Source organism: Cinclus cinclus, chromosome 9 (assembly GCF_963662255.1).
Source record: "Cinclus cinclus chromosome 9, bCinCin1.1, whole genome shotgun sequence".
Lineage (NCBI taxonomy): Eukaryota > Metazoa > Chordata > Aves > Passeriformes > Cinclidae > Cinclus > Cinclus cinclus.
The window spans coordinates 20,034,228-20,059,038 of NC_085054.1; the positions used below are offsets into that span (position 1 = coordinate 20,034,228).

At 43.6% G+C, this 24,811-nt stretch overlaps 1 protein-coding gene across 1 annotated transcript in view; it reads right to left on the bottom strand.

Moving 5' to 3' along the window:
• Positions 1-1,093: 1,093 nt before the first annotated feature.
• SLC12A8 (solute carrier family 12 member 8) overlaps positions 1,094-24,811 on the bottom strand; it is a 45,870-nt gene continuing 22,152 nt past the window's right edge. The window contains exons 5-13 of the mRNA XM_062498417.1: positions 24,594-24,707; positions 17,553-17,640; positions 15,976-16,063; positions 12,677-12,823; positions 9,151-9,814; positions 8,205-8,302; positions 6,519-6,636; positions 4,212-4,272; positions 1,094-1,259 (exon numbers count right to left, since the gene is read on the bottom strand). Coding sequence (XP_062354401.1) covers positions 1,094-1,259; positions 4,212-4,272; positions 6,519-6,636; positions 8,205-8,302; positions 9,151-9,814; positions 12,677-12,823; positions 15,976-16,063; positions 17,553-17,640; positions 24,594-24,707 — 1,544 coding nt within the window. The remainder of the gene's footprint in view (positions 1,260-4,211; positions 4,273-6,518; positions 6,637-8,204; positions 8,303-9,150; positions 9,815-12,676; positions 12,824-15,975; positions 16,064-17,552; positions 17,641-24,593; positions 24,708-24,811) is intronic.

Consider the following 24,811-nt stretch of genomic DNA (forward strand, 5'->3'; position numbering starts at 1 on the left):
CTGTAAGGAAACTGAAAGAGTCAAAGCTGCAGCTGGCTATACCATGGGATGGGACCAACTCCACACAGTAACACCACAGCACTTAGCACTGGCAAGTGGAATGGTGCTCAAAGACATTAAATGTAGCCACAGAAAAGATGGAGGGGAGTTCCCGGTGTCTCAGGCTTTTATTGCACAGAGGAGAAATAAATAATCTAAAGGCTGAAATTATCAGAGATGAAACAAAGTGAAAGGCAGTGATTTCCCCCTCCTTATAATGTCAGAACTGATGTGTGATGCTGGGGCTGAACTGATTTTGCTAAAGCAATTCTGAACCATCTGTCTCTTCAGCCAGGAGATGCTCTAAGTGGGCCCAGCTATTTCATCAGGTCTCAGCTCTCACATCAGAAAGGATGTGGGAAACAACTAAGAACAGCTTCCAAGACATAATTTCACAGTTTTACAGAAGAGGTCATTATCCTGCATTACTGCATTTAAATGTGTGATTTCAGTTGTGAATATACTTCATAATCTTCTCGTACTTGCCACTGATTCTGGCTTATTGTCTAATGCCTTAAAATACTTTCTAAGACCTTGATAATTGAAAGGCTGAGGTAGAAAATTACTATATTACAAACAGGGAAATTCATGCCTAGAGGAGAAGTGAATTGACCTGGAAGGTCGCATTCATCCATGACACAGCTGGGAGTGGGGCACAGCTCCTGCTGTCAACGTCACTGCTCCCAGGCAGATCGTCCCCAGTCACCCAGAGGACATCTGAAATGGGGTGTTGTAAGCTTTTAGAGCAGCGACCATTTTTAGAACTCAATAGGGCTTATAATTGAATTCTTTAAAAGGGTTATACTGTCTTCAGTAACTCATCATTTCCCTGGACTGGCCCTTTCATTTCCATTTTTTCCCCTCAGTTTGGGCAAGGTTTGACGCTCAGCAATGCTGTAGTTTGCATAAACAAAGCCTCAAATACATAAATAGCTATTCACATCCTTTGTGCATATATTCAAGTAATTCAAAAGGCATCCATGGCGGCCATTAGCACTTCAAAATGCTTTTTGAAGTAATGGATTGATTTTTTTTTAATGTGTGAGAGTGTCCTTCACTGGAACTGGCTCCCAAATTCCTCTCTGCTGATGAGTGAGGACTGGTGATAGCGGTCCCGCGAGGCGAAGTCTGCGTTCTCCTCGGTGAGCTGCCTGGTCTCCACGCCAACTGTTGCAAAGGATGGTGTCACCACGATCTGCTCCTGGGGACTTGGCCTTCTCCTGCAAACAGAGAAGCAGAGGTGCCTGCATCACCCCTTGTTTGTTATCTATTACCAGCACTGCTCTTGGCTGTGTGAACAAGGCAGGGTGATTCCAGAAGAGGCTAAATCCTTCTCGGCGTCCTTTGGAGGCACAAAGGTAACCTGAAAGCATTTTTCTTAGAAGACACACAAAAAATGTGCTCCCTTTCCCCAAACACTGCAAAATATACATTTTTGTAACAAATGGGTTATTTTGGATATTGACTATGTCAACACCTTCCACACTGAGCAAAAGAAGTAACACAACCTATTTCTACTGAAAAATAGTCTTTTCATGGTTTCCTAAGCAATAAAATAATTGCAATAATTTTTGAACCTTTTAAATTAAATAGATTTTCCTGCAATCTCTTCATCCCAGAAGCTGATTTTAAGAAAACCTTATTGGCATTTTAAATCAAAACTGTAAGACAAATATAGAACAGACTAAGATTTCATCAAGCACCTAAGAGCCTTAGAGGTGTCAGGAACCCTTTTCTGCCTCCAACTCCCTTGCAGTCTAATGGGATGTATTCTTTTTCCTCCAATTCATTAAAAAACCTTGACTGGATTTCAGGAAAACAGGTCTTAATAAATACTCTGAATTATTTCAGTGCAATATCTTGCAGCACAATGTAGATGGGCTTCAAAATTACCCACCCAAGCACAGCCCAAGATGTCTTTGTGCCAGTAAAAGCAGGAGCGCTGGCACTAGGGTAAAGTGACCAATCTCTGGCTGACCCCGAGATTGCACTCTTTTAGGGGAGAAAAACAGGATGTGTCTGTGTTGGGCACTCACCAGATCTCCCCTCAGCCTTCCTCGGCAGGGTCTTTACTCACTGACTGCACTGACCAAAGAATCAAGGACTTTGTTGGTCTGGTAACCTAAAGATAAAATCCCCCTCTGGCAACAGCACCTCTCCACATGAGAGACTAGGATAGTTTCTCTTTTCCCCATGTGGTCATTCTCCATGAAGCCTCACACCTCAACCAGACTCCCTTGGGGATTTCTGACAACAGGCTGGGGACACAACTGAGATGCACCAAAGGTCAACTGGGAGCAAAATGCTGTTCTGTCATCACAGAGGCACTGAGCTAAAGTGAGCAGCCACAAATCTGCCTGGGGTGGAAGCAGACAGAACTGCCTGGGATAGGAAGCAGCAGGGTCTGGCTCACTGTGCCATGAGTAATTCTGGCAGCATATCAGCATGGTCCCACTCACCCTGCTCCCAGTCTCCACTCCTCACCCCTGGCTTAGGCTCATGTCACCAGTCCAGCAGATGTTGTGCAAGAGGACAGGGAATAATCCCTTACTCCTAATGAGATATACAGAAAACATAGGTGGTGGTGCATCCCACTCACCCTGCCCTTCAGGCTGCACTGTGGTCTGAGAAATACTTGTTAGTCCTCAGACTTGACAAACAGCACTTGGGCTCAGCTCCTCTTAAGCTTATCAGAAACACTGTCTGCTCCAGGGAACTAATGCTAACAGCTCCTGGTTTTTAATGAATATTCTTGGAAACTTATTTTTCTTGCATGAATAACAACCCAAGAAGAACAACACTTTTGTTATAGAGCATTCAAAGAAAGTTACTGACAAAAATTGTGGCCAGAATGGAAAATTATTATGACCAAAGCCAATTGTCTTACTACACTGTAAGCAGCAGTCCAGAGTGAGACCCTTTGAGCTCTCCTGGCCCACAGTGGGCTGAGACCAGCACCTCCCTCTGAGTGGGGCCTCTCAGAGCAGTGAATTCTCAAGTTTGCTGCACTTGAGACTAACACCAAACACTGATGACAGATCCTGGGCTGATTCCCCCACTCCTCAAAATTCAACCCTTTACCTGTTGAAAAGATGCAAAGGCATCATAATTCCATAAGAATCTTTTGTTAAATGGTTTAAATTCAGGTATAAATTAAGTGCTGTTTTGTCTAAGACCTCATGGTCCATGGGGATCTCAGAGAGATCCCTCACCCCTGGCTTCTCTCCCCAACCACCTCTGCTACCAAAAGCATGTGGTCATGTTATAGGAACTGTGAGCAGAGGCAGGACCTCCAAGACAGACCAATAAGCTTTATTGCCTGCACTTTTGTGTATTTTGAAGTAACCATTATATATGCAAATTGGCACATGTAATGCATGGCAGCTCGTGTTGCACAGTCCTCACTACGGCGTTCACTCTCCCACCAAAAAAACCCACCACACTGAGAAACTCCAAGCCCACTGCTCAGAGGGAAAGGTGTTCATAAGCTGCTATACGAAACCCAGTGTGATGGAATTAATAATTAATAGCAACAAATAAGTTTAACAAAACTAGTTAATAACCAACCAAAAGAAACCCTCAAGGTCTTCTGGAAAATCAAAACCCTGAGACAATGCTACTGCAGCCTCATGCAAACTCAGTACTGAATGGCTCCTTCACCAAAGACCCCATTAATCTTATTCACCCCAAAGTTACTGCAGTTCCCCCGTCCCCCACTTCCTCTCTGAAACTTGAATACAGGAGTCATGTCTGCCTGTTCCACCACTACCAGAGGAATTTGCTTTCGGTGAATGGTGCGTGGAAGAGAGGGAGTCTCCAATTTCTCATTTCCTTTCAGATTTTCCAGTTCAACCTGAGCCATAAATTTGGACCACAGACCTTTGGGGTAAGATAAAGCTTCAGGCACTGAGATATGGTTATCAGTTGACATTCCCACACACAAAGCAGAGACTCCTTCTTCCCGACATACACAGCCAACAATATGCCAGGCTAATGGAAGCAAACAGCTCTTTTTTACCATTAAACAGGAATAACCCTGAGCATGCAAGGAGGGGTAGAAAGACTGCTTAAGGTAATAAACAAGTCAGTTCTTCCAGCCCTCTCTATGCTCATTAGTGGGTCATGGGAACAATGAACAACCTGTTGGTCACTGCCAAGTGACTGGTACCAACCTGCATGAAGTGATCAAAATCGACTTAATCCAGCCAAAGATACTGAAATTTGCTGTTGCTCCTATAGAGAAAAGGCATGAGAAGTCAGTATGCTGCTAATTCTCTCATAATAGCATTACACCACTGAATTTTTGCAAAAAAATCTCAAACCAGCACACTTGTTATTAGCCTGCAGTACCCAAAGATTTTGTGATAGTGAGAACATTCCTGCAGTCTTCCTACATGCTGTGGCTTTTAAATAACTGTCCAGATATAAACCCAAATTTCCTATGGAGAACAGCTATGCAATCCCAGCCCGACAGCTTGTAAAACCCCAGTAAAGCATGAGCAAAGCACAGACACCCACCACAGTACCTTTCACTCCCTGGACTGCAAAAACCATTCCCACTGCAGGGATGGGGAGGCAGGAGGAGCCATTCAGCCAACTTCAGCCAACGTGGCTGTGGTCTCACCATTCATTCCCTCCTGTCTGACCCCACAGAGAGCTGGATTAGCTTATTACACCAACACTGATTTCTTTTCTGATTTATCAGTAGAGTTAGTTTCCTGCACTGGGTCCCTGCAGGGGCAAGGAAGTGCCAGAGCTGGAAGCAAAAGCAGCAGAAGTTTATGGTGAGGGACAGGAAGAACCAAGCCCTGTCAGCACCTGCTGGATTTAGCTTAGGCTGCTGGAGAGGAGGCAAGAGAAGGGATGTGTCAACCACAGGGCATTTTTCCTCCCAAGGTCTTCATCCAGCCCCTAACCCAGAGCATCTCTCAGGCCAGTGGCTCTCAGCCTTTCCAGAGGGAAGGGCTGTTTGATCCTTTGAAGAACAAACTCGCAGATCATCGGGAGCTTCGTGACCACAAAGTAACATTCCTTCACAGCCAAGTAAAAATCAGGCTGAATTTTGAGCATTCACTTCTAACATTTTCAATGGCATGCATTGTTTTACTGTATGCGTGAGAACACACGTGCAAAAGAAACCAAGAAAAAAAGTCTCATCATGCTGCTATTTCTCAGATCAGCTTCCAAAACCCGCTCCACACTGACAGAGAAATTCTTATTTAAGCAATTTTTGGTAAATATTTCAGAAAAAGATTACAGAGATATAATACAGTGAGTATAAAAAGGCAAAAAAGACCCAACACCTGAAAATATTTTTTGTGTTTTGTTTAACATATGGGGACCATAAACAACTTCATTAAAACTTATATATATATTTCAAAATATACAAATTAGCAACTACTATCCACAATCTCAGCTTTTTTCAATTTTCCCCTGCAGATACATAGAAAGGAAGTCATTCAAGAGTAAAAGAAGAACAATTAAACAATGTTTGGAAGGTGGTGATTAGTTTTTGGTTTCTCATCATCCGCATTCCTGAAATCTGGTATGTACTTACCTACTGTCTAATAATCTTTCATCTAAATAAACCCAGATAGCTATTTCTGCACATATTGCATATGAACTCAGGCTCTTGATTTTTCTCATCCTAGACAAAAAACCTGCACATCCAGGCATGCACTCAGCTATGCACCTCACACACCTGCCGATGGATGGATGGATGGATGGATGGATGGATGGATGGATGGATGGATATAGTCATGAGCAGGTGAGGATGCCCACACCATGTCCCTTCAGAGACACAGAGCACTGCAAACTCCCCCAGTGGCCGTGCCAAGGAGCTGTGGGCTCCCGTGAGCTGCTTGCTGAATGTGTTTCACTGTTTAATTTTGAATTTGTTTAAGCCGATCATGTGCACAGATCTTTCTAATGCCCTCTGCCTAAAAGTATTTTCCCAGATTATGTTCCCAACATATTCAATGTGTTTAGCTCTGGAATTAAAAGGCTCTCTTGTTCCAGAGTTATGAATGCTGAGATTTGATGAGACACTCATCATAATTCCCTTTTTCCTTAAACTTCTCTCAGGTGAGTTTAGATTGATTAGGTTTAATAAAACTTATTTACAGCAGATCTTTCTCATTCAGCAGTGAGATACATTTACAAACTGCCATCCCTATCAAATCTTAGTATCTGGTTGTGCCATTATAGCGGTATTATATACTGTTTTGCATGATATAAAAAAGCAACAAGCACCATGTTCAAACTATCAAACCAATGCTAGTTACACTTAGAATCTAACAGAAAATTAAAGACTCAGAGAGAACATGTATTAAAACTAGCAATGAAATAAATTGTCACTGTTCACTGTGTCACTTACATATTAAACACAAGAATCTCAATTCCTAATTAAGTTAAAGTTTAATGAATTTTTAAATGGGTTTAATAATACAGGAAAAAAAAAAAAACAAAAAAAAACTCACCAAGAGGGAGTCCTGGGCTCACTTGGCCGATATAGAAATACAGAATAACTGCTGCTCCCAGGCTGACAAGGGTGTAGATCCACTGAATGACAAACATTATGATGAGGGACACGATTGCCTGTTGGAAAGACAGAGTTGGAATTACCCCCGATTCTGGGAGATATGACCATGCTGAGAGTCAAAGCCAGGGTTCCATGTTACAGGGAGCCGTATTTGGTGGCACTCTCTAAAGGAAGGACAGCACAGGTTTACAGTGTCACCTTCAGCAGCATGGAGGTAGCTCCAGTAAGCTTTTTGGAGTCCCAGAGGCAGTGTGGGCCTCTGCCTGGGCTTCTCCAAGAGAAGTATTCAGAGGCTCACCAGCTCAGGAGGAGATTTGGCTCAAGTTGCATACAAACGGGGCAGAAGTAGCATCTCCATGGGAGATGTTTGGAACAGCAAGGTTCAGCACACAAAGAAGGAGCTAAAATGGTCCAAACTGACACAATCGGTGAAGCTCAGAGAGAGAGAGGGCAGAGGGGAGAGGAGTCAGGATGGGCAAACACATCTGATTTTTGCTCTTGTGATTTTATTTTGCATTGTCAATCCCATCCCATCTCTGTTGTAATCTCCTCCCAAGCCTGATTATCGACAGGAAACCAAGTTTGCTTTAATGAGCACATCCATCACCTCCATAAGCAAATTTCCCTGCAAAGGCAGAGAGCTGATGGCTCGGCCATGACATGCACTTGGGAGCCACATCAGATATGAGCCCAGAGGTGGCATCAGCACACAACCTCTTAAAGATGTCATCCTAAAGAGGGGCCACCACTCCCAGCCCACCCCTGGTGCTGCAGCCCAGTGGGACCCCTCACCAGGAGCTGGCTACTGGCAGCAGTGGTGAATTCAAAAAGTAGGTGTCCAGCTCCATCTGAGGATTAAACTAAGGGGGATTGGTGAGTTGTTTGAGTGGGTTTGTTACATTTTATGCACAGCTATGAAATCCTCATCCATGCAGCAAAGCCATATGGCTCATTCATTATTCATATCTGACCCTTTCCCTGTCATCTGCCCAATAATCCATCTTCCCAAGATGAATTTAAGTGTCTTAAACTTCTCAGCAGCTTGAGGCAGAAGCTATTTAAAAGTTATTTAAAGTAACATGCTGTAGGAATACTCTCCTTTCCTCCCTCAAAAGATGGAATTTCATAGCTGGGCTGATGGTATCAGGAAGTCAGCACTAATGAAACCCCACCCCAAGCTTGCAGAAACTGGCCCATTAATAAAAGCACCACAGCTTTGAAGATGCTTAGTCCATTACACAGCAGGAAAAAGAAGACTGGTACACAGTGAAAAGAGGATCACTGATGGCTTTTTCCCCCATACAGCCATGCATCATTAAAGTCCTAAGACTCCAGACTTTGAATTTGTACTTTTGAGTTGGGTTGCAGTTTGTTTGTTTGTTTGTTGGAGTTTGTTTGTTTGTGGTTTTTCCTATTGCTTTTTAATTTAATATGCCATTGTGCTTTCCCTAAATTTGAATTGCTGAATGCATGGTACCTTGAGTATTTAGCTCAGGTGACCTGGAATACAAGAATCCAAAGACATTATTTAAGGTACTGGAGTATTTACAGTGCAGTATGTGATGAATTTCCTTCTGTTTTCTACAATCCCAAACCATTGCTTAAAAAAAAGAAAATTACTTACACCAGCAAAGGAAATCCAATGACTGAAAAATCTGGAGTAAAAGGATTCTGGTATTTCCTGAATTCCCAGTTCTGGATTTTGCTGCTTTACAGATGATTCTAAAGAAAATGAAAAAAAAATATATTGGAACTATAATGTGGATTTTTTTTCTCTTCTTTATTTTTCTTCTAGATTCCAGGAACTAAAGCAAAAACTCTAGCCGACAGCTGGGTGTGACAGAGTCAAACCAACACTTCTAAAATTAAAAGTGAAAAGAAGTGCAAGAAGAAAACCAAAAAGTTTCCTGCTCTGTTACTAAGTCCATTTGAAGGCTGCATCTGTCTATCTCTGCCTCAGTTTCACAATTTGTGAAGTTAGAACAATAACACTTTCCTCCCTCGGAGAGGTTTAGGAAGCTTAACTGACTAATGCTGATGAAACACCACAGCACTGGGAATGACAAACGCCATGCACATGTGCTGTATCAAATACCCACATCGCCAGCAGAGCAAATTCAACTTTGGATCTTGAGTTACAGACTCCACCTGTGTTGTGGAGACCACTGCATTTTGATAGTCTGAGTTTTAGAATCACACAGCTCCAACCATCCTACCCCCCACCAGCATGAAGTAAATCCCAAGATACACCTAAACCCTTTTTAATGTACAGCATTCAGCATGCCTGTAAAGAATTATGAGTATATCGTAAACAACCCAACACTAAATTTAGTCCTGCCTGCTTTCCTGTGATTAATCTTCTGTAGGAAATTGCATTGGAACTTCTCCTGTGATGCATTGCAATGAACTCTACCCTCTACCTGGAATAAATGATATTATTGCCATGAATCACTGAATGACAGCCCCATATAAAGCTTGTTTCATGCCTGCCTTCAGGAAAGCACTGGGAGGACCAAGGTTATAAACAATTTCCTCTGAACATGGAGATGTCCATCTCCTACAGCCCTTACCTTCTCCCCTTGGGCCAGGAAGCATCATCACTTCACTGCAGAGCTGTTCCCTCTGCTGCAGCACCCTGGGTACGTGCTGAGCATCCACAGCAGGTCCCACTGCATCCCACTGACCACTCTGGTCATCCATGTCCCGCTGCCTCTCATGGGGCTCCATGGTCTCATCCCAGCCATACTGAGCCAGAGGAGCATCATGGTGGAGATCCAGGAGAAAGCTGTCTTGTAATGTCTGCTTGGCTGGCTTCTTTGCCTTCTTTTGTTTGACCTTTCGGATTAAATTCTCAGATCCTTCACTTTTGCAAGTACTTGGCTCACTACAAAGTGGTTTGAAAAGCTGGTCCATGTCTTTTTTGAATTCCAGCAAGGTGCCATTTGATCTGCTTTGAATTACTCCATCTGCTGCATGGCTGGGGGGCTTGTTGAAAATTAAAGGCTGGGAAGATTGAACAGGTCTAGCAGTTCCTGTCTGGGTCTCTTCAGGTTTCTGCTGAATGTTGTAGCTCAAGGACAGTGAGAAATATGAATAGTCCACAGCAATATATGTCAGCATGAAGCTGATGGTGACTATGGGAGCAAGAACATTCACTTGACCAATGAAGACAAAAGCCATGGTGATTAGACTTGTTAAGCAAATCGCAGCCACTGGAGTCTTGTTGGGGCCTTTCTAGTTCATAAATAAAACAAAATTACATTTAAATTAATAACCATGAACCTTGCCATGAGGATTCCCCACTTGCTCAGCTACTGTATATCGTTACCTGGGTTGTCTGCAGTACTCCCCCCCAGTCATGAAATACATGCATACATATGCAAACAGAGGCTCACAAGCCTAATAAATTACAGAATGGAAGCCAAAAGCTGTTGAGCTCCCACTTCATCCCTGAGCCTTATTCAAGCTTTGTCTTTGGTAAATTCATCCACTCTCACTCATATCTCCATGGCGAAACAATGTCATTAAAGCAGCAATAAACCTTCAGAGAGATTTGTGGGGCTTAGGGGAAGTCTGGCAATAAAACGTGTTAATTAGAGTTAACTGTTCATCTCTAATTATTCTACAGGACTGCATCACTGCCTACCCAGAAGGCTCTCTCATGCTGCCCTTGGAAAAGCTCTGCATGAAGCAGTGCCACCTGCACATCAGCAGCTTCTGGCCCTGCCCTGCCGGGCAGCTGAGCTGAGCTGAGCCTCTGCACGTGGGGTTCCCCTCCTTCCATCCACCCCAGCAGCAGCTGGAAAGCAGCACTGAGGCTGGGCAGGTGAGGGGGCTGAGGATGGCAGGCAGCCACAGCAATGCCAGGCATGTGTCAGCAAGGTAATATTTCTTCTGCAGCCAGGAGAAATATTGCCTGCTCCTGTTCTTTGGGACTGGGTGAAGTCAAGGGAAAGGAGAAGGAAAGAGGCACAAAGCAAAGAGCATTGGGAGTGGAAATACCCGAGCGTTTTATTCATGAACTTTAATCCCAGGTCTAATATACCCTTCCTTGGACCAGGCACCATCTTGCCATTTTGCCACCTGACAAGCCTGTGCAAGCTGTGTAAAGACTTTGCTTAAAATATCTTACAAGATATCTTACAAAATATCTCAAGTTTTCACTTAGCTGCATTTACTTCTTTAATAAATATACAGCTCAAATGGAAACTATTTTTGTTTCCTCCACTCTTATTTATTAATAGAAAGGGGGACAAGTTCTGGACAATTACATCTTTTCAGAATGAACAAAAATACATCTCAGGGACAAAGGAACACAGATCCCAGAAAGCATCTTCAGTATGAGAAAGATGTACAGAGATGGGGAACAGTTAGGATGATCTCAGGATGCATCTGGCTTGGATTTAACTCCACAGAAAATGTTTGTGTCCTTCCCAACAGCTGGGAGTATGGTGACCACACCACCTTCTTCAACCATGAAAAAAACACAAAAAACTGATGTGGAGTAGATTGCTGAGGACAATTTAAATCTATTTACTCTCCATGTACCAAATCTAGACAATTCTCAGGGTAGTGGAGAGAAGGAAGTGGGGAAAGTGATCTGATTTCTCACCTCTTTTTGAGCCCTTCCCATCATGGCCCTCTGCCTGGAGTTCGGAGCAGAAAATTTGACAGAAAGACAGAAAACTATCAGAGAAGAGAGGGATTCAGCTTTGCTAAACCACTGAGAATTTCACAAGGGTTGCACAGTAGAGAACAGCTTATTCTGGGATCACCTGTAAACTGCCTTCAGGAGCTGGATGTTTCTGCAGTCATTGTTCCTGGTTTCCCTCCAATTATTACTATTATTTTCATTATTATTATAACTTTTAGTTTGGAAAACTGCTTTGAGAAACATAAAACAACAGAGAGAAAATTATTATACTTACAAAATACTTATATATTTTTAAATGCTTATAAATGTCAATACTGAAAAATATTTTTCTGTATGTTTAAGCCACTCTGAAGGAGCAAAGTGTCATAAGGCTTTTCCAGACACCCTGTACAGACAGTTAGGTACTGCAGATGATTGAGCGTGATGGAATTATTTTCTCCCTATTCAGAAAAAAGGGAAATCATATACAGATGTATAACCCAAGACTAGAGTCCCTGATGACTGATATCAGCAGAATGACTTGTGCATAAAGCCTATTCACGAAGCAAGGGAAAATCTTCTTGTCATATTCCAAGCAAGACTTTATTTCAGTGCATATCTAAAGCTTAGAGGACCCCTAACCTACCCTTCCGATTCTATTCTTTGTTTTTATTTAATAGTGTCCCAAAGGCACCTTGTCTTACAAAGAAGTGTCCTCTTCTCCACTGCACACAGACTGAATCTACAGCATCACAACTGGCCACATACTCAGCTCTGAGGCTACCACAGAGGATAGGAACAGATCAAAGAAAATGTACAGGAAAGAAAAATAAGAAAGAAAACAGACAAAAGGTAAAGAGACATCTTTACCATCTATTTCACCAAGTGCCAGGACAAAAGCTTCAGGCTTCTGTCCTGGACAGGACGGTAGAGGAGAGGGAGGTACTTCCTTTGGTCATGGCCAGGATCAGCACCAGCATGGATAAGGTGTTTGCAAATAAGCCCCACATGAAAAGTTATATCATAAGTGTCAGTCCTGCTAGGGGCATCTTGAAGAAGTGGGTCAGAGGGAGGGAGGGACTGATGACAGCCCAGGAAGGGTAGCGTGTGCCCAGGGGCAGGACAGAGAGCCCCGGGCCAGGGCAAAGAGGTGGGACAGTGAGACGCCAGGATGGTGAAGCAGGACTGCTCCTGCACAGGACCAAACCCCGTGGGAGGGCTCAGAGCAGAGGCAGTGCACACAGGAGACAGGCAGGGAAAGGAACACAGACAGTTGGATGCTTGATTTTTTTCATAAAACCACCCATTTCCTGGCTTTTCTGCCTATGCATGGGATACCAGATCCTGAGCCTTCCCCTCCTCACGTCATTCACGCACCATCTCATTCTACAGCCACATAGAAATCTTGGCTTCTAAATTTCAGGTGAAGGTTTGACAGCAATCCTGGAGAAAGGATGACTAACCCCACGTCCGAGGAAGGCGAGCATGGGGATCACATTCTCCTGGGCGATGCACTGCAGGATCCTGGGTGCTCCGTACAGCCCTCCCATGCAGGAGGCCAGGGATGAGATGTACAGCCCTAGCAAAAACAAAAAACCCACCAAGGATACCTGGGGGAAGTGGAGAGAATGCAAAGTTCATTATGTTATGCCTTAAAGACACCCAAGCAGTCTTAAATACATGCATCTCAGGAGATCACATGTATTTTCTAACATTGTTAAATGAACAGAGCAAGCCCTGGGAAAGCAGCAATTTAATTGGTCTGTGGTATAAAGTACAAGCAATTAATACAGGAAAATTATCCCATAAAAGTAATTTAATACTGAACATCCTGTACTGACAGAACCATTTTACAAGCTCATATCCAAGAAATTCTTTGTCACTTGGAGCAATTGCAGAAAAGCAGCAGCTATTAGATTCCCCTTAAGTAACTGGAAGTGAGTTTATTTCAGGCAAGATCACTTATATACAGAGCACATCATACAGGAAAAGCTGCCCAGGCTTCTCACCATCCAAAACAGGAAGACAAACCCCTCTGCCTCAGAGGGGAAAACCAATCCTGAAACAAAACCCGCAGTAAAACCAAATCAAAATTGCCACTTAAGTAAATGGCATCTCAAAAAACATGCTGCAAAGGATATAATACAATGACCTTATTTTCCTGTCTTCAATGAGAAAAGAATTTCCTTTGGCCAACATGAAACATTAAAAAAAAAAATAAAGCCATAGAGCTAACAAGGCTGGTTTTGGAACTGGTTTCTGAAGTACTCTTTCAAGCTGGGAGCATCTCCTGCAGGTGTGCAGGGAAAGGAAGGACAGCTCCTGGTTTGTCACATAGAAATGAGGACTGAGGTCTCCCTAAGCAAGTCCCCACTGCCAAGAGATGCAAGCACAGACAGCATATCTAAAAAACCCCACCCAAATACACAAAACCCCACAATATAAACATTGTGCAAGAAAGCTTTGAAACAGGAGTGCTCCTGACACCACAGTGTAAGGACATGGACAGAAAAACCAAGGAAAACAAGGTCTAGGTCACCTGAGACACCCCAAGTCCTGCAAGAGCAGAGGTCTGGCAGCCAGCAGCCAGGCACAGGGAATGGCAAGGCATGGAGGTAACTCCAGCACAAAGGCCAGGCAGAGAGAAAACCCCCACATTTTGGTGCAAATCCAACATGCCCATACTCCTCTGAAGCGAGTGCTGGAGGTGCAGACAAATATCTGTGGCAGAGGATATCACCAAATGCAGGTCTCCTGCATCCCACATGTCCTTTGCTCCCACCCCTCCTTCCATGGAAAAGAGGATCTAAATGAACACAGGTCCTCCCAGCTTCTGCCCCCACTGAAGTCAGGTGGCACACGCTTTGTTAGGAGGAATTACAAACATTTACATGACTAAAGATGATTCAAGTTGCATCTGATTTTTTTTTTTTGTTTTGTTTTGTCTACAAAATCTGCAGGCAACATAAAGGAGATTGGGTAAAAAGCCATAAAAAGCTTGCTGTTGGGGAAGATGTGAAATTCAAGTCATGATCCAGAACTGTTCAAACTTCCTACCACAACATTTCCCCATGAAAATCCACTTGGCCTTGTGAATTGTATCTTGTGGAACAGAAGGAACTTGAGGCAAATATGAGCAGATACCAGATCTCATTAGACCAGCAGACAGACACTCAGTGGGGAATCCTCCCTTCCCTCTCCTCTAATCCTAGCCTGTTCTGAGAAATACTCGGAAGAAACAAACAGTTGTGCCAGACATCATATATTATTTTAGCTGCCAGAAATGCTTGCATTTAAATGTGCTACTTGACATTCAAATCAGGGTTAGAGGGGAAGAGTCCCTTTCACCGAGGCTGATGAAAGGTTTTGCTGTGTGTTTTGAGCATAGAGACTGTGAATACGTTGCAAGGAATTGGCAGTTGGAGCTCATTAGAAGTGAAATTGCTGAATCTCATTTTTATGTTTAAAAAGCCAAACAAATATTGTAATAGAGAAAAGCAGCCAAGCACTCGCTCACCTGTGATAGAAAGGGAGAGTTTGGAGAAGTAATGATCTCTCCCCCCTTCCTCTCTCCAAAGTCATTAAAATCTAAAGCATCTTGTAATAACTCAAAGAAGAAACATGAAAATTGCACCATTTCTTCATTCCATATTAGGGGAAAGAAAATTGAATTTGATTTTTTGGAGAGGGGTGTTTGCTTGTTTATTTTTTGTATTTGACATTATAAAATATCTTCTCATTCATTACTAGGTTTTTCATTTTCCCCCTGAGGGTTCTGAAGTTAAAACACAGCTTTAACAATCTCTTTCTCTTCAGCAGATTCATTTAAAGCTGATATTTTTGGTTACTGCACTTTTTGTCCATTAAGTCATTGACATACAAAAAAGTTGCCTTAGAGAAGGCAAGTTCATTCTTTTTTCCGTGAAACAGAGGTGGATCTCTTACCTCATCAGGAAGTGGCAGAACTCCACCAATAACTGGGAGTTTATTTGGGAGGTGGAAGAAGTTTAGAGCTGGAATTACTTAAGAAACAAAGCCAGAGTTTCAAATCGATATTTTAGACTAAAACCATGTTACAGATCAAACTATGTAAACTTCTCAACTTCAAATGAATCACAAAAAACAGTGTCAAATACACTGAACCATGAACAGTGTCAAATCATGAACCCATGATTTTGGATAATACCAAATAACAGAAAATTAGCCCTTCTATATCCCATCCAAAGAAAGACAGTGGCACACACCAAAATCTCCTGCTCACTTTTTAGAGGTCTGGAGTGGTAAGGTTCATTGTGTGTCACACTACAACCCCCGTCGTGTACATACCCTGTGTGGAATATCTTGACTTTAATAATCCTACTGCTCACCCTGCAATTGCAGCCTGCTAGATATGGAAATGTGAGCTTCGATTGACTTAGTAAAGATAAGCAGGAGGGTTCTTTAGAGATTTCAATTTGGTCTAAGCTTTCAACAGCGAGAAAGGATACACTGAGTAAAATAGAGCATTTATCATTAGACCACATTACCATACTTTATCTCTTAAAGCTATTGCTTGGCGATTATGCCAAGATTTGACATTACAGGATATGCTGGTGAATGCAAGGCTATTCAAATCAGTTGTACACTGGGATTTGCAACAGGGAAATCCCCCTGGATTTTAATGAGGGATGTGTACCTAAATTCCTTAGGCTTTTGGAAAACTCAAGCATTCAGTAAGGCAGGTGGCAACCTGAAAGCACCATTAAATAAAGGCACAAGTTACCTTCTCTGCTATCATGAAGTCATAGCGGAGTGACTGCCGGGTACAAATGGCTCCCAGCAAAAAAACAAAGACCATGTACAGAAACCACCTGCAAACAAAAAAAAATAAACCAATTTCTTCACAACAAGACAAGACCATTGAGAATTCTGCCACTAGGAAAGCCAGGAGGAAGTCAAATGCCCACAAGCTGGGTCTTAAATTACTGCATGGTTCCTGAACAATTTAGCTTCAGGGATAAATTTGACACCAATCCATTTTACTTACCAACTGTGATGTGCCAGGGACAGGTGCAGCATGACTGCAGGTACCCCTGAGGGGAAGCTACCTGCACCCCTTAGGTGTGCAGGGGGAAATACCCCAGTACTAGGGACAGACATTTTAGTAGGGCATGTGGCAATACACCAGGGGTAATGGTATGAACTAAAAGGGTGTCAATTCAAACTAGCTGTAAGGAACAAATTTTCTACATGGGAATAGGGTGCCCAAAGAGGGGGTAGATGCCCCATCTCTGGAAACAGTCAAGGTCAGGATGGATGGGGCCGTGAGCAATCTGATCTAAGTGAAGATGTCCCTGCTCATTGCAGAGGGTTGGACTGGATGCCTTTCACAGTTCTCTTCCAGCCCAAACCATTCTGTGATTCTGTGATACTGCAGGGTACACAGGTTCTCTCACTGGGCAGTAATATTGACAGCACAGCCATCCTGCTCTGCAGCCCCGGCCAGGGTCCTCTTCTGGTGTTCTGGCCTTTCCACACTCAGGCTGGGGGGTAATTCTGTAAAGCCCAGACAGCAGAGTAGGGAATGACCACAGCCTTGGATAGATGGGCTCATGTGATACTTCTGTGTCCTGTGGAATCCCCCCTCTCTTAAAACAAGCTCCAATTTCAGCAGGAACCCCTCCAAATTGTGAAGAATCTTCCTTCCAGACTGAACATTGGTACATAATTAAAAGAAATAATTTCAAAGGCAACTTAGATGGCAATGAAATAAGGCAGGAAAACCTACTGAGGGTTTTTTGTTTTGTATTTTTTTTAATATGCAGCATTGGAGAGATCTTCTGGACAGTACCATTCCCTTGGGAAGAGCACAACTTAGTGATGCAGAGCTTCTGTTTCCCATGTCTTCTAGGTGGGTAGGTCATGTCACCTCTCTTGACCTCATTTTCCCATTAATAAAAAATACAAAATTTTTGATACTTCTATTTATATAGAAAAACAATGCGGGGGGGAAAAAAAAGGCAACAAATCCCTCCCTTTGGAATCAACAGTAGTGAATGACAAAATAATCCCACTCCCAAGAACTGGGGAACTCTGCATCCCACCCTGGGACACGCAGGCTGCAGCAGCATCCCAGCAGCAGCACAGATCCCATCCAGCAGTGGAAGGACTGAGTACATCCACACCAACAAACATCTCCAACCCACTCAGAGTATGTGATGGCAATGGATGACCATCTGAATGAGAGCCACGCTTTAATTTTCCAGGTGGCTGAGAAATAAAAGGCTGATGGGAATATGAAATGGATTGGTCACACTCAGGGTAGTCTCCAGAGCAAATTTTCCCCAGTCAATGACTTACGAGGTGCCAATAGCAGCCAGAGACCCCAGAGGGATGTTGGTAGAAGGCTTCTGGAGATCTCCACTCATATTGAACCCAGCCATCACACCTGTATTTGGCAGAAACAAGTGCAATTCAGAGTCAGTCTAAGTTACAGTATATATAATACACACTGCAATATGCAATATAATTTAATCAGTCAGTTCATTGATTGTTTCAGAACAGTAACTGTATCACTTCATTGCACTGCCATACAGACAAATACTGGTTCCCATCGATTGCTTGGTAAAAAATTATTCATGTCTTTAACAGAAGCAAGTCACCACTAATATGTCAAAGAAGCCTCTGTCCAGTTTGAACAATGCTGGAGGGAAAACAGTATCTGAACAAAACACATCTTATCTTCATACAAACCTAACAGGAGACAATGCTGCCCAGTTGTTGAAAAGAGAAATGCCACTGTTCATCAGGGCAGCACATGCAGCAGGTGGTACAACCCCCAGACCAGATCCATTACAGGTCCCTGCATTCATAGTGGACAGCCACTGCTACAAAACAGACTGTCCTGTCCATATTAAATGATAATCACATTAGCAGAGGGAATAACAGTGCTCTCAGCACGTAGGTGGCACCTTCCAGCCAAGAGATCTGCTTTGGAAGTAGGCATTATCTCTGCCTTGCAGATAGGAAAACAGAAACACTGAGAGGGCAAGTGATTGTCCCAGTGTCACGTAGAAAACACACAGTAGGACTAAGAATAAAATACTGAACTGTTATTTTAGGCTAGAGTACAGGATATTATACAATCAGGGGCAGTTCTTAGCCTAAAAAATTACCATCTAAAGATCCAGGAGAGGGAAATGAATTAGAGTCTCTACATTAAGCCTAGAAAGCCAAGGAAAAGATTGGTTAAGGGGCTTTGTCCATAGTTGAAGGAGGAGTCACACCAGACTTGTCAAGAAAGCAGATTCCCTTGTCACATTATGCCAAAACTTTTCTTAGAAGACATCAGGTATGTGCTATAAATAAAAATAAATAAATAAAAATCTGTGATTTCAAATCCTGATGAGAATTTGGACAATTTGAAGGCAGGACCAAAGACTTTAGGATGCTAACTTCTGCCCATCACTGTGCCCCCCTGGGATGTCAGACTAACATCTTCATAAGGACACGTGGGCCAGGAGCGAGCCAGCAGCACTGATGGCATGGTCCCTGGGGCCAGGGTGAGATCACCACAGAACAATGGGAAGGAGGATGCCAGCACCATGGCACTCACAGCTTCTGGCAGCCCCAGCAGCCGGGGACCGACCACACGCCAGCCCACCAAGGCTGCCAAGCCCAGCATCCATTCCCCGTGTTCAGAGGGCATGAGGATGACAAAGTCAGCCTCTGCAGCTGCAAATCTGAGTGACTACAGCTCTAAATCAGCAACAGCCCATTGCATTTTAAGGCTCAAACACTGATTGCTTCTTGGAAGTGTTTTTTTCCCAAGATGAAGGATAGACAAGAGCTGTGGGACCAATCTCCAGGCAAAGGGGACAAACCCAAATCAGCCAGATGGATGCCCTCCCTATTCCCTACAGACCTTGGCCTTTGATGGGCTGTCAGCAACAGCTGAGTTGCCAATCATGGAACACAAACTCTGCTCTGCTCTGCTCTGTCCCAGGCTTTGCTGGGCATCTTCATAGCACCATCTCCAGATCTGCTCAAAAGGTGTTGCAACACCTCCTCTCCTTGCTGCCCTGCCATGAGGACAGCACATACATGAGCACAAGGCACTCTCATGCTGCCAAACACATCCAGGGCTTTATTTATTTATTATTAATGCTTTTTCCTTGATCATCTCTTTTTTTCCCCCCCTTGATCAGTCCACTCACCAGCCATCTTTCCCTGTCATCTCTACCATGGAGCCAGAGCCCCAACAACCGTTTCCTGGTCCCCACAGAATCCTAGCATTCCTCAGCTCCTGGAAGAGCTTTTCCTCCAAATTCAGACCAGATTTGAATCCTTGACACCATACTGAAAGCATTACAAATTGAGTTCTTAATTTTTGCCTGGAACACTATTTTGTGGATATATTGCTGAACAACACAGCTAAGAGTCTGTCAGCTGCTCTGGTTTTCTCTAGATAAAACTTCCATGCAGTGTTCAAGCACTGCTCTTTTAAACAGCTACACAAAAGACTTCGCTAAAGTTGAGAAAAGTTAGGAAGGCAGAAGTCCATGGAAATGGTCACAAATATGCTAAATAAAGTCTCTATGAAGCACTCTTTAAGACACGCTACTTTGCAATTCAGAGACAAAGCAGAAAACTCAGAATTCTCTGAATTTTTCTTCCAAAGGGAACAAACTATTGTCAGGAAGACAGCTGTTAATCTCATGTGCTTCTTGGCCAATTTTCTCAAACATCTGGCACCACCTTTAAATCTTCCAGCTTGAGTCACCTCTTCCTCATCCAAAGTCCTGCCTCAGCAAAGCACTGGGGAAACACCAAAATGGCATTTTATGGACTGAACATAAAAAAGTTGAAGACGTGAGTCATTGGCACGGTGATGACTGCACAGCCTGGGCTGCCTCGTTGCCTCCCTCCCACAGACCCACACATGGCCAGGAGCAGCCAGGAGAGGAACTCCCAGAGCCCACATAAAGAGGATCTTGAGACTGATGATTGACCTCCTGCCTGCCAGTGACCAGGGGTCACACCCAGGCCACTGCATACCACTAGCTTCTGTCAGGGCTCTCAGGAGCTCACCAGAGTTTCATGGGTTCCACAAACAAAGGTCAAGGCCACCACAGAGGGAACCCACTCAGATATTCTCAGCCACTCAGGCCAAAGCCATCTCCTCTCTGCTGCAATTATAACTCTGACACGACCAGTGCAAAGGTATGGACAATCTGGTAGTACAGATGTATGGACAAAGTTAGAGCCACCTCTCCACCACCACTCAAAAAGTAATTTTCCAGACAGGATGACAGCTGCCAAAGAGCAGTTGTGAGAGGGTCTTTTGGAAGCAGCTGGCTAGACAACTCACTTTTCAATGAAAGGACAACCTGACTAATTAAAAAAATAACATCCTAAACAATCTCCACCATTCATAGCCTCAGTTACCCCCTGCCAGAGAACTGATCTGACTCGCAAGAAGCCACAAAAAGCCTTGTCAAAGATTCTGGCTGCTCAACAGAGGAAAAACCCCACACTTGCATCTAAAACTCAGCAACACAGAGAAATCGGGATGTTCCTTCCTTCAGACACAGGCCTATCCCTAGGGAAATGGCCAATCCCTTCTGAATTCAAGCAATCATATCTGCAGATTGTCCATGGAGAAAATTATCCACCTCTCTGTTTCGATGAGATAGCAGGCTGGATTTTCCACACTGGCTATTATCTAAGAGAGCAGCAGATAGTGACAAAGCTTCTGGACAAAGAAGCATGAAAACACAGTCAACCCAGCCAGGAAATTATGGCTGAGACAGTCTGTACATTGCTGCTATTCCCAGTGTAATCTGGTCCTGGGCATCATCCAGTGGTGGATACGTGTGTGAGGGGACCACCTACGCTGTGTGTCAGACACAGCCATCAGCCCCACCAGCCATGGTTTATAACAGCAGATATGATCACTCTTGTAAACGCCCAGTGCATTTTTCACTGAACATACTATAAAATATAAAAGGTGTTTTTTTTCCTTCACCCAGGAGGTGAAGAATGGAAAATCTGAGATAAGGCTTGTAGCTAATTTTTTTAAAGGGCCAACTTCTCCACTGATGTAAACTGGCACCTCGCCATAGAGTTCAATGGAGTTGTGCCAGTTTACATCATCTGATAACTTAGTCCAAAACTTCTAAATCTACTTGCTGTCATTTTGCTAGTGCCAGATATGGTTTATTTCAGAACTGGTTTCTGTGCAGTGATATTTTCCGCTAACACCACTTCAAACGACATCTTACTTTCTTGTATCACAAGGCAACACACTTCTTTCATTAGTCAGAATACCTTGGGGATTTAGTTAAAAAAAAATGTTTTTTGCACCACACAAACAGCATTTATCTTAATTTTAAAAATGCAATGAAGGCTGCGTGGCTGCTACTGGGAGCTGCCTGCGGACAGCTGGCTCCCGAGACTCCCTCCCTGTTGAAAAGCCCTGGCTGGGTGGGTATCCAAGTGTTCACCTATCACAGCACAGCAGCAAAATGTGTGCATTGAGGAGGTATTTACAAACATGCAGAACAGCTGGCTAACGCACAGCATCTCTACAGAGGCACGTTCACATCTTCCACAGCATGTATTTCAGTCTTTTGACTGAAGCCAGCAAATCCAAGTCTTCTATGCCCACGCTCTCCCATTTAGGCAAGCTGTAGATGTATGTTTTTGGCTACTTCACTATGATTAAATTACAAACTTGGGGGAATAAAGCCAGCTGCACTGAACACCCAGCTGAAATGGTTTAAATAGCCATTGCACAAGTGGCAGAGCAGCCTCTGCTTACCAGCACTCAGCTGTAAAACTGGGGTAACTTCACTGGTACTGCTGGAGTTGCACAATTAAAATAGAAGAACAGAGTAAACAACCTGACCTGGAGCAAGACAATCCAAAGAGGATGCTTGTAGGAGGCAGCATGATGCTACTGGTCTGCAAAAGGCTGGGATGACCATCCCATGCCCATTAGTTCCCATGCATACCCCCAGCTGCTCCTCCAACCTGTTTGGTCCCAGCAAGGATGTCCCCACAGGTCCTGCTGGAGTCCCCACTGGTCCCCCTTCCTGGAGTGGCTGCCCCTCTTTGCTGTTACAGCTACCAGCCTGCATTTCAGACATTTCTGTTTCACTGCTGTGTCTGGTGGAAATGGGCAACTTACAACCATTTTTCAGTATATCCCAGAGACCAAACTTGAACTGGTTGAATTCAGATAGTCATCTCAGAGAGAGAGGAAGAAGTCTATCCTGAAGAGATCAAAATAGTCTCACTTCAAAGAGAAGTATTTCATCTCAAAAGGCCCAAACATTTGTTTCACAATTTCCGAAATACTCTTTTTTAAAACTTTGTTATCAAAATAGCATCTTAAATTGCAAGCTAGCATATGCTAAAAATTAAAAATAGTAAACAGAGCATTTACTAAATAAAGATAAAGAGAACATTGCTGTGGGTCAAAGAACTGTTTCAAAGTGGCTCAATGTAACCCCTCAAAACTAAACAGCATGTTGTTTTGCTGAAACTCTCCCCAAATTTTTGTTGCATCTTAAGGCAAAGGATTTTGCTTCCAGTGCTTCAGCCAGGTCACTGTGGGGGTTCCAGCAGCGATGGGTGCTCCTGGGGGATGGTGGTGGGGAGGACCACAGGCTGGAGGGAACAGCCTGAGAGCAGTGCTAACCTGTCCCTGTCATTCCTCAGTGCCACTTGCTCACCCTCTGCGTCACACTGCCTGCCCTGAAGCAGCAGCACTGGCAGCAGAGAAGTGTTGACTCCCATCTTAGAAATATCTTAATCAGACCACAAGCTCTTCCATACAGAGCACCAAACACAGCCCTGCATTTTATGAGGCTCCTGAACTCCACAGTGCTCCGAACAGCAATGAGAGGAGTGACAGTAATGTTATATGGTACCACTGGCACTGCTACTCTGAAGGAATAATTTAAATCCTGTAAATAAACAAGCAATTAAAAATAAAAAAAATAAATTAAAAAAACCACATTAAAAAGCTGTGTTAACAACTGAAGTCATTATACATCATCCCAAACTGTATTTTCAAAGAATGTTTGACATTACTACTGGTATTATTACTGCTAACTAAACAGAGCAACAGGCTGCCAGGGCTTTAAACAAATTGTATCTATTAGCTTTGGCATTCTTCCTAACAGCCAAGCATTAGCAGTGACAAAAAATCATTTAAAATGGTTAATCACCACAATTTTCTGCACAGTTTTGTCATAACTGTTCTTTCTTCTATAACTGAAGAACTGGGGAAAAAACCCGCTTTGCTAGACCAGTGGCAGAGCTCACAGGAAAGGTCTTTTTCTCTTGGGGACTCACTTTTGCCTATCAAAAATGACAACAAAAGAGGGCTGAAGACATCTTCTCCATGGTGCCAACAGTTCAGGAAGGTGAGTTTTCCAGGAGGAAGAGGCAATAGCCAGCCTGATATGGTGAGAGAGAGAATGTCAAAGAAAAATTTGAAGTCCTGCACTAGGTGCACCTGACAAAGTGACTTCTGCTACCAGACCATTCCTCCAGTCCTATCTGTTTCACAAAACCCTTTTGTTTGTCATTTCTGCAACTTCCAATGAGTTGCTTAAAGCTAATCCTCTGAAAATTCATTCTGTAATCCAAGGCTTCATTACTATGGAAACTGCTTATAATCAGTACTTTTTATAGCTTAAAACACCCAGAATCAACAAAAGGTATTGTAACTTCAACTGATAGTTACTGCATTCCCATTGGAGGTTGTCAGCTCTGGAAAGGGGCCATGCATCTTCCTGCTAATGCAAGGGAATTAGTAATACGAAGGCATCTAATTAAGCTCATAAATATGAGCTCTGCTGACATACAAGGATGAACCCGTGACGCCACACAGTGAGTGGTGGGTCCATCATGGGCAATGGCATCAGCCCAGCTCAGCCACCTGCCAAGGTAAGGATGGAGAGAAAGTTCTCCTATGCTCTTCCTACTCTCACAGTGCAATAGCCATAAGGCTCATCTGATATGACAAATCATTATGAGTTCTTCTAAACAGGCTTGATATCTTCTGCCCTGACAGCATTGGCCAAGATCAGTGCCTGAATCTTGTCCTTGTCAGGGAAGCATTTACAGGACCACATCAACCCACAGAGTTCACCAAGAGTTTCTAACCAGACAGACAGAAGAGCACGTTCAAGTGAACAAGACAGGAATGCAAAAAATTTGAGATGCTGGAGGGAAGCCTGAACATTTGAAATGACCACTGGGGTCTGCTATGGCCAAGTGCAGTCCTGCTTGCTTCACCTCACAGCCCAGAAGAGCTTCCCTTGCTTCTGCTCATCTCTGAGACATTCCTGTGGAGGAAAAAAGGGTGAGGATAAAACTTAACTGTACCTGTGGCAGCTGGGAAAAACACTCCAAAAACAGTGAAGAAGGACTCCCCCTGGCTGTAGTCTGGCAGTGTGTTGTTGAACATCAGCTCTTCTGAGTAGCCAACGAAGCCGTGCTCTGTGGAGACATAGAGGGCAAGAGAAGAACCTCAGGAACCACCAGGGCTGCAGGAGCCCCTCCAGCTGCTCTCAGCCACGACCCCCCTCTAAACACATGCACCT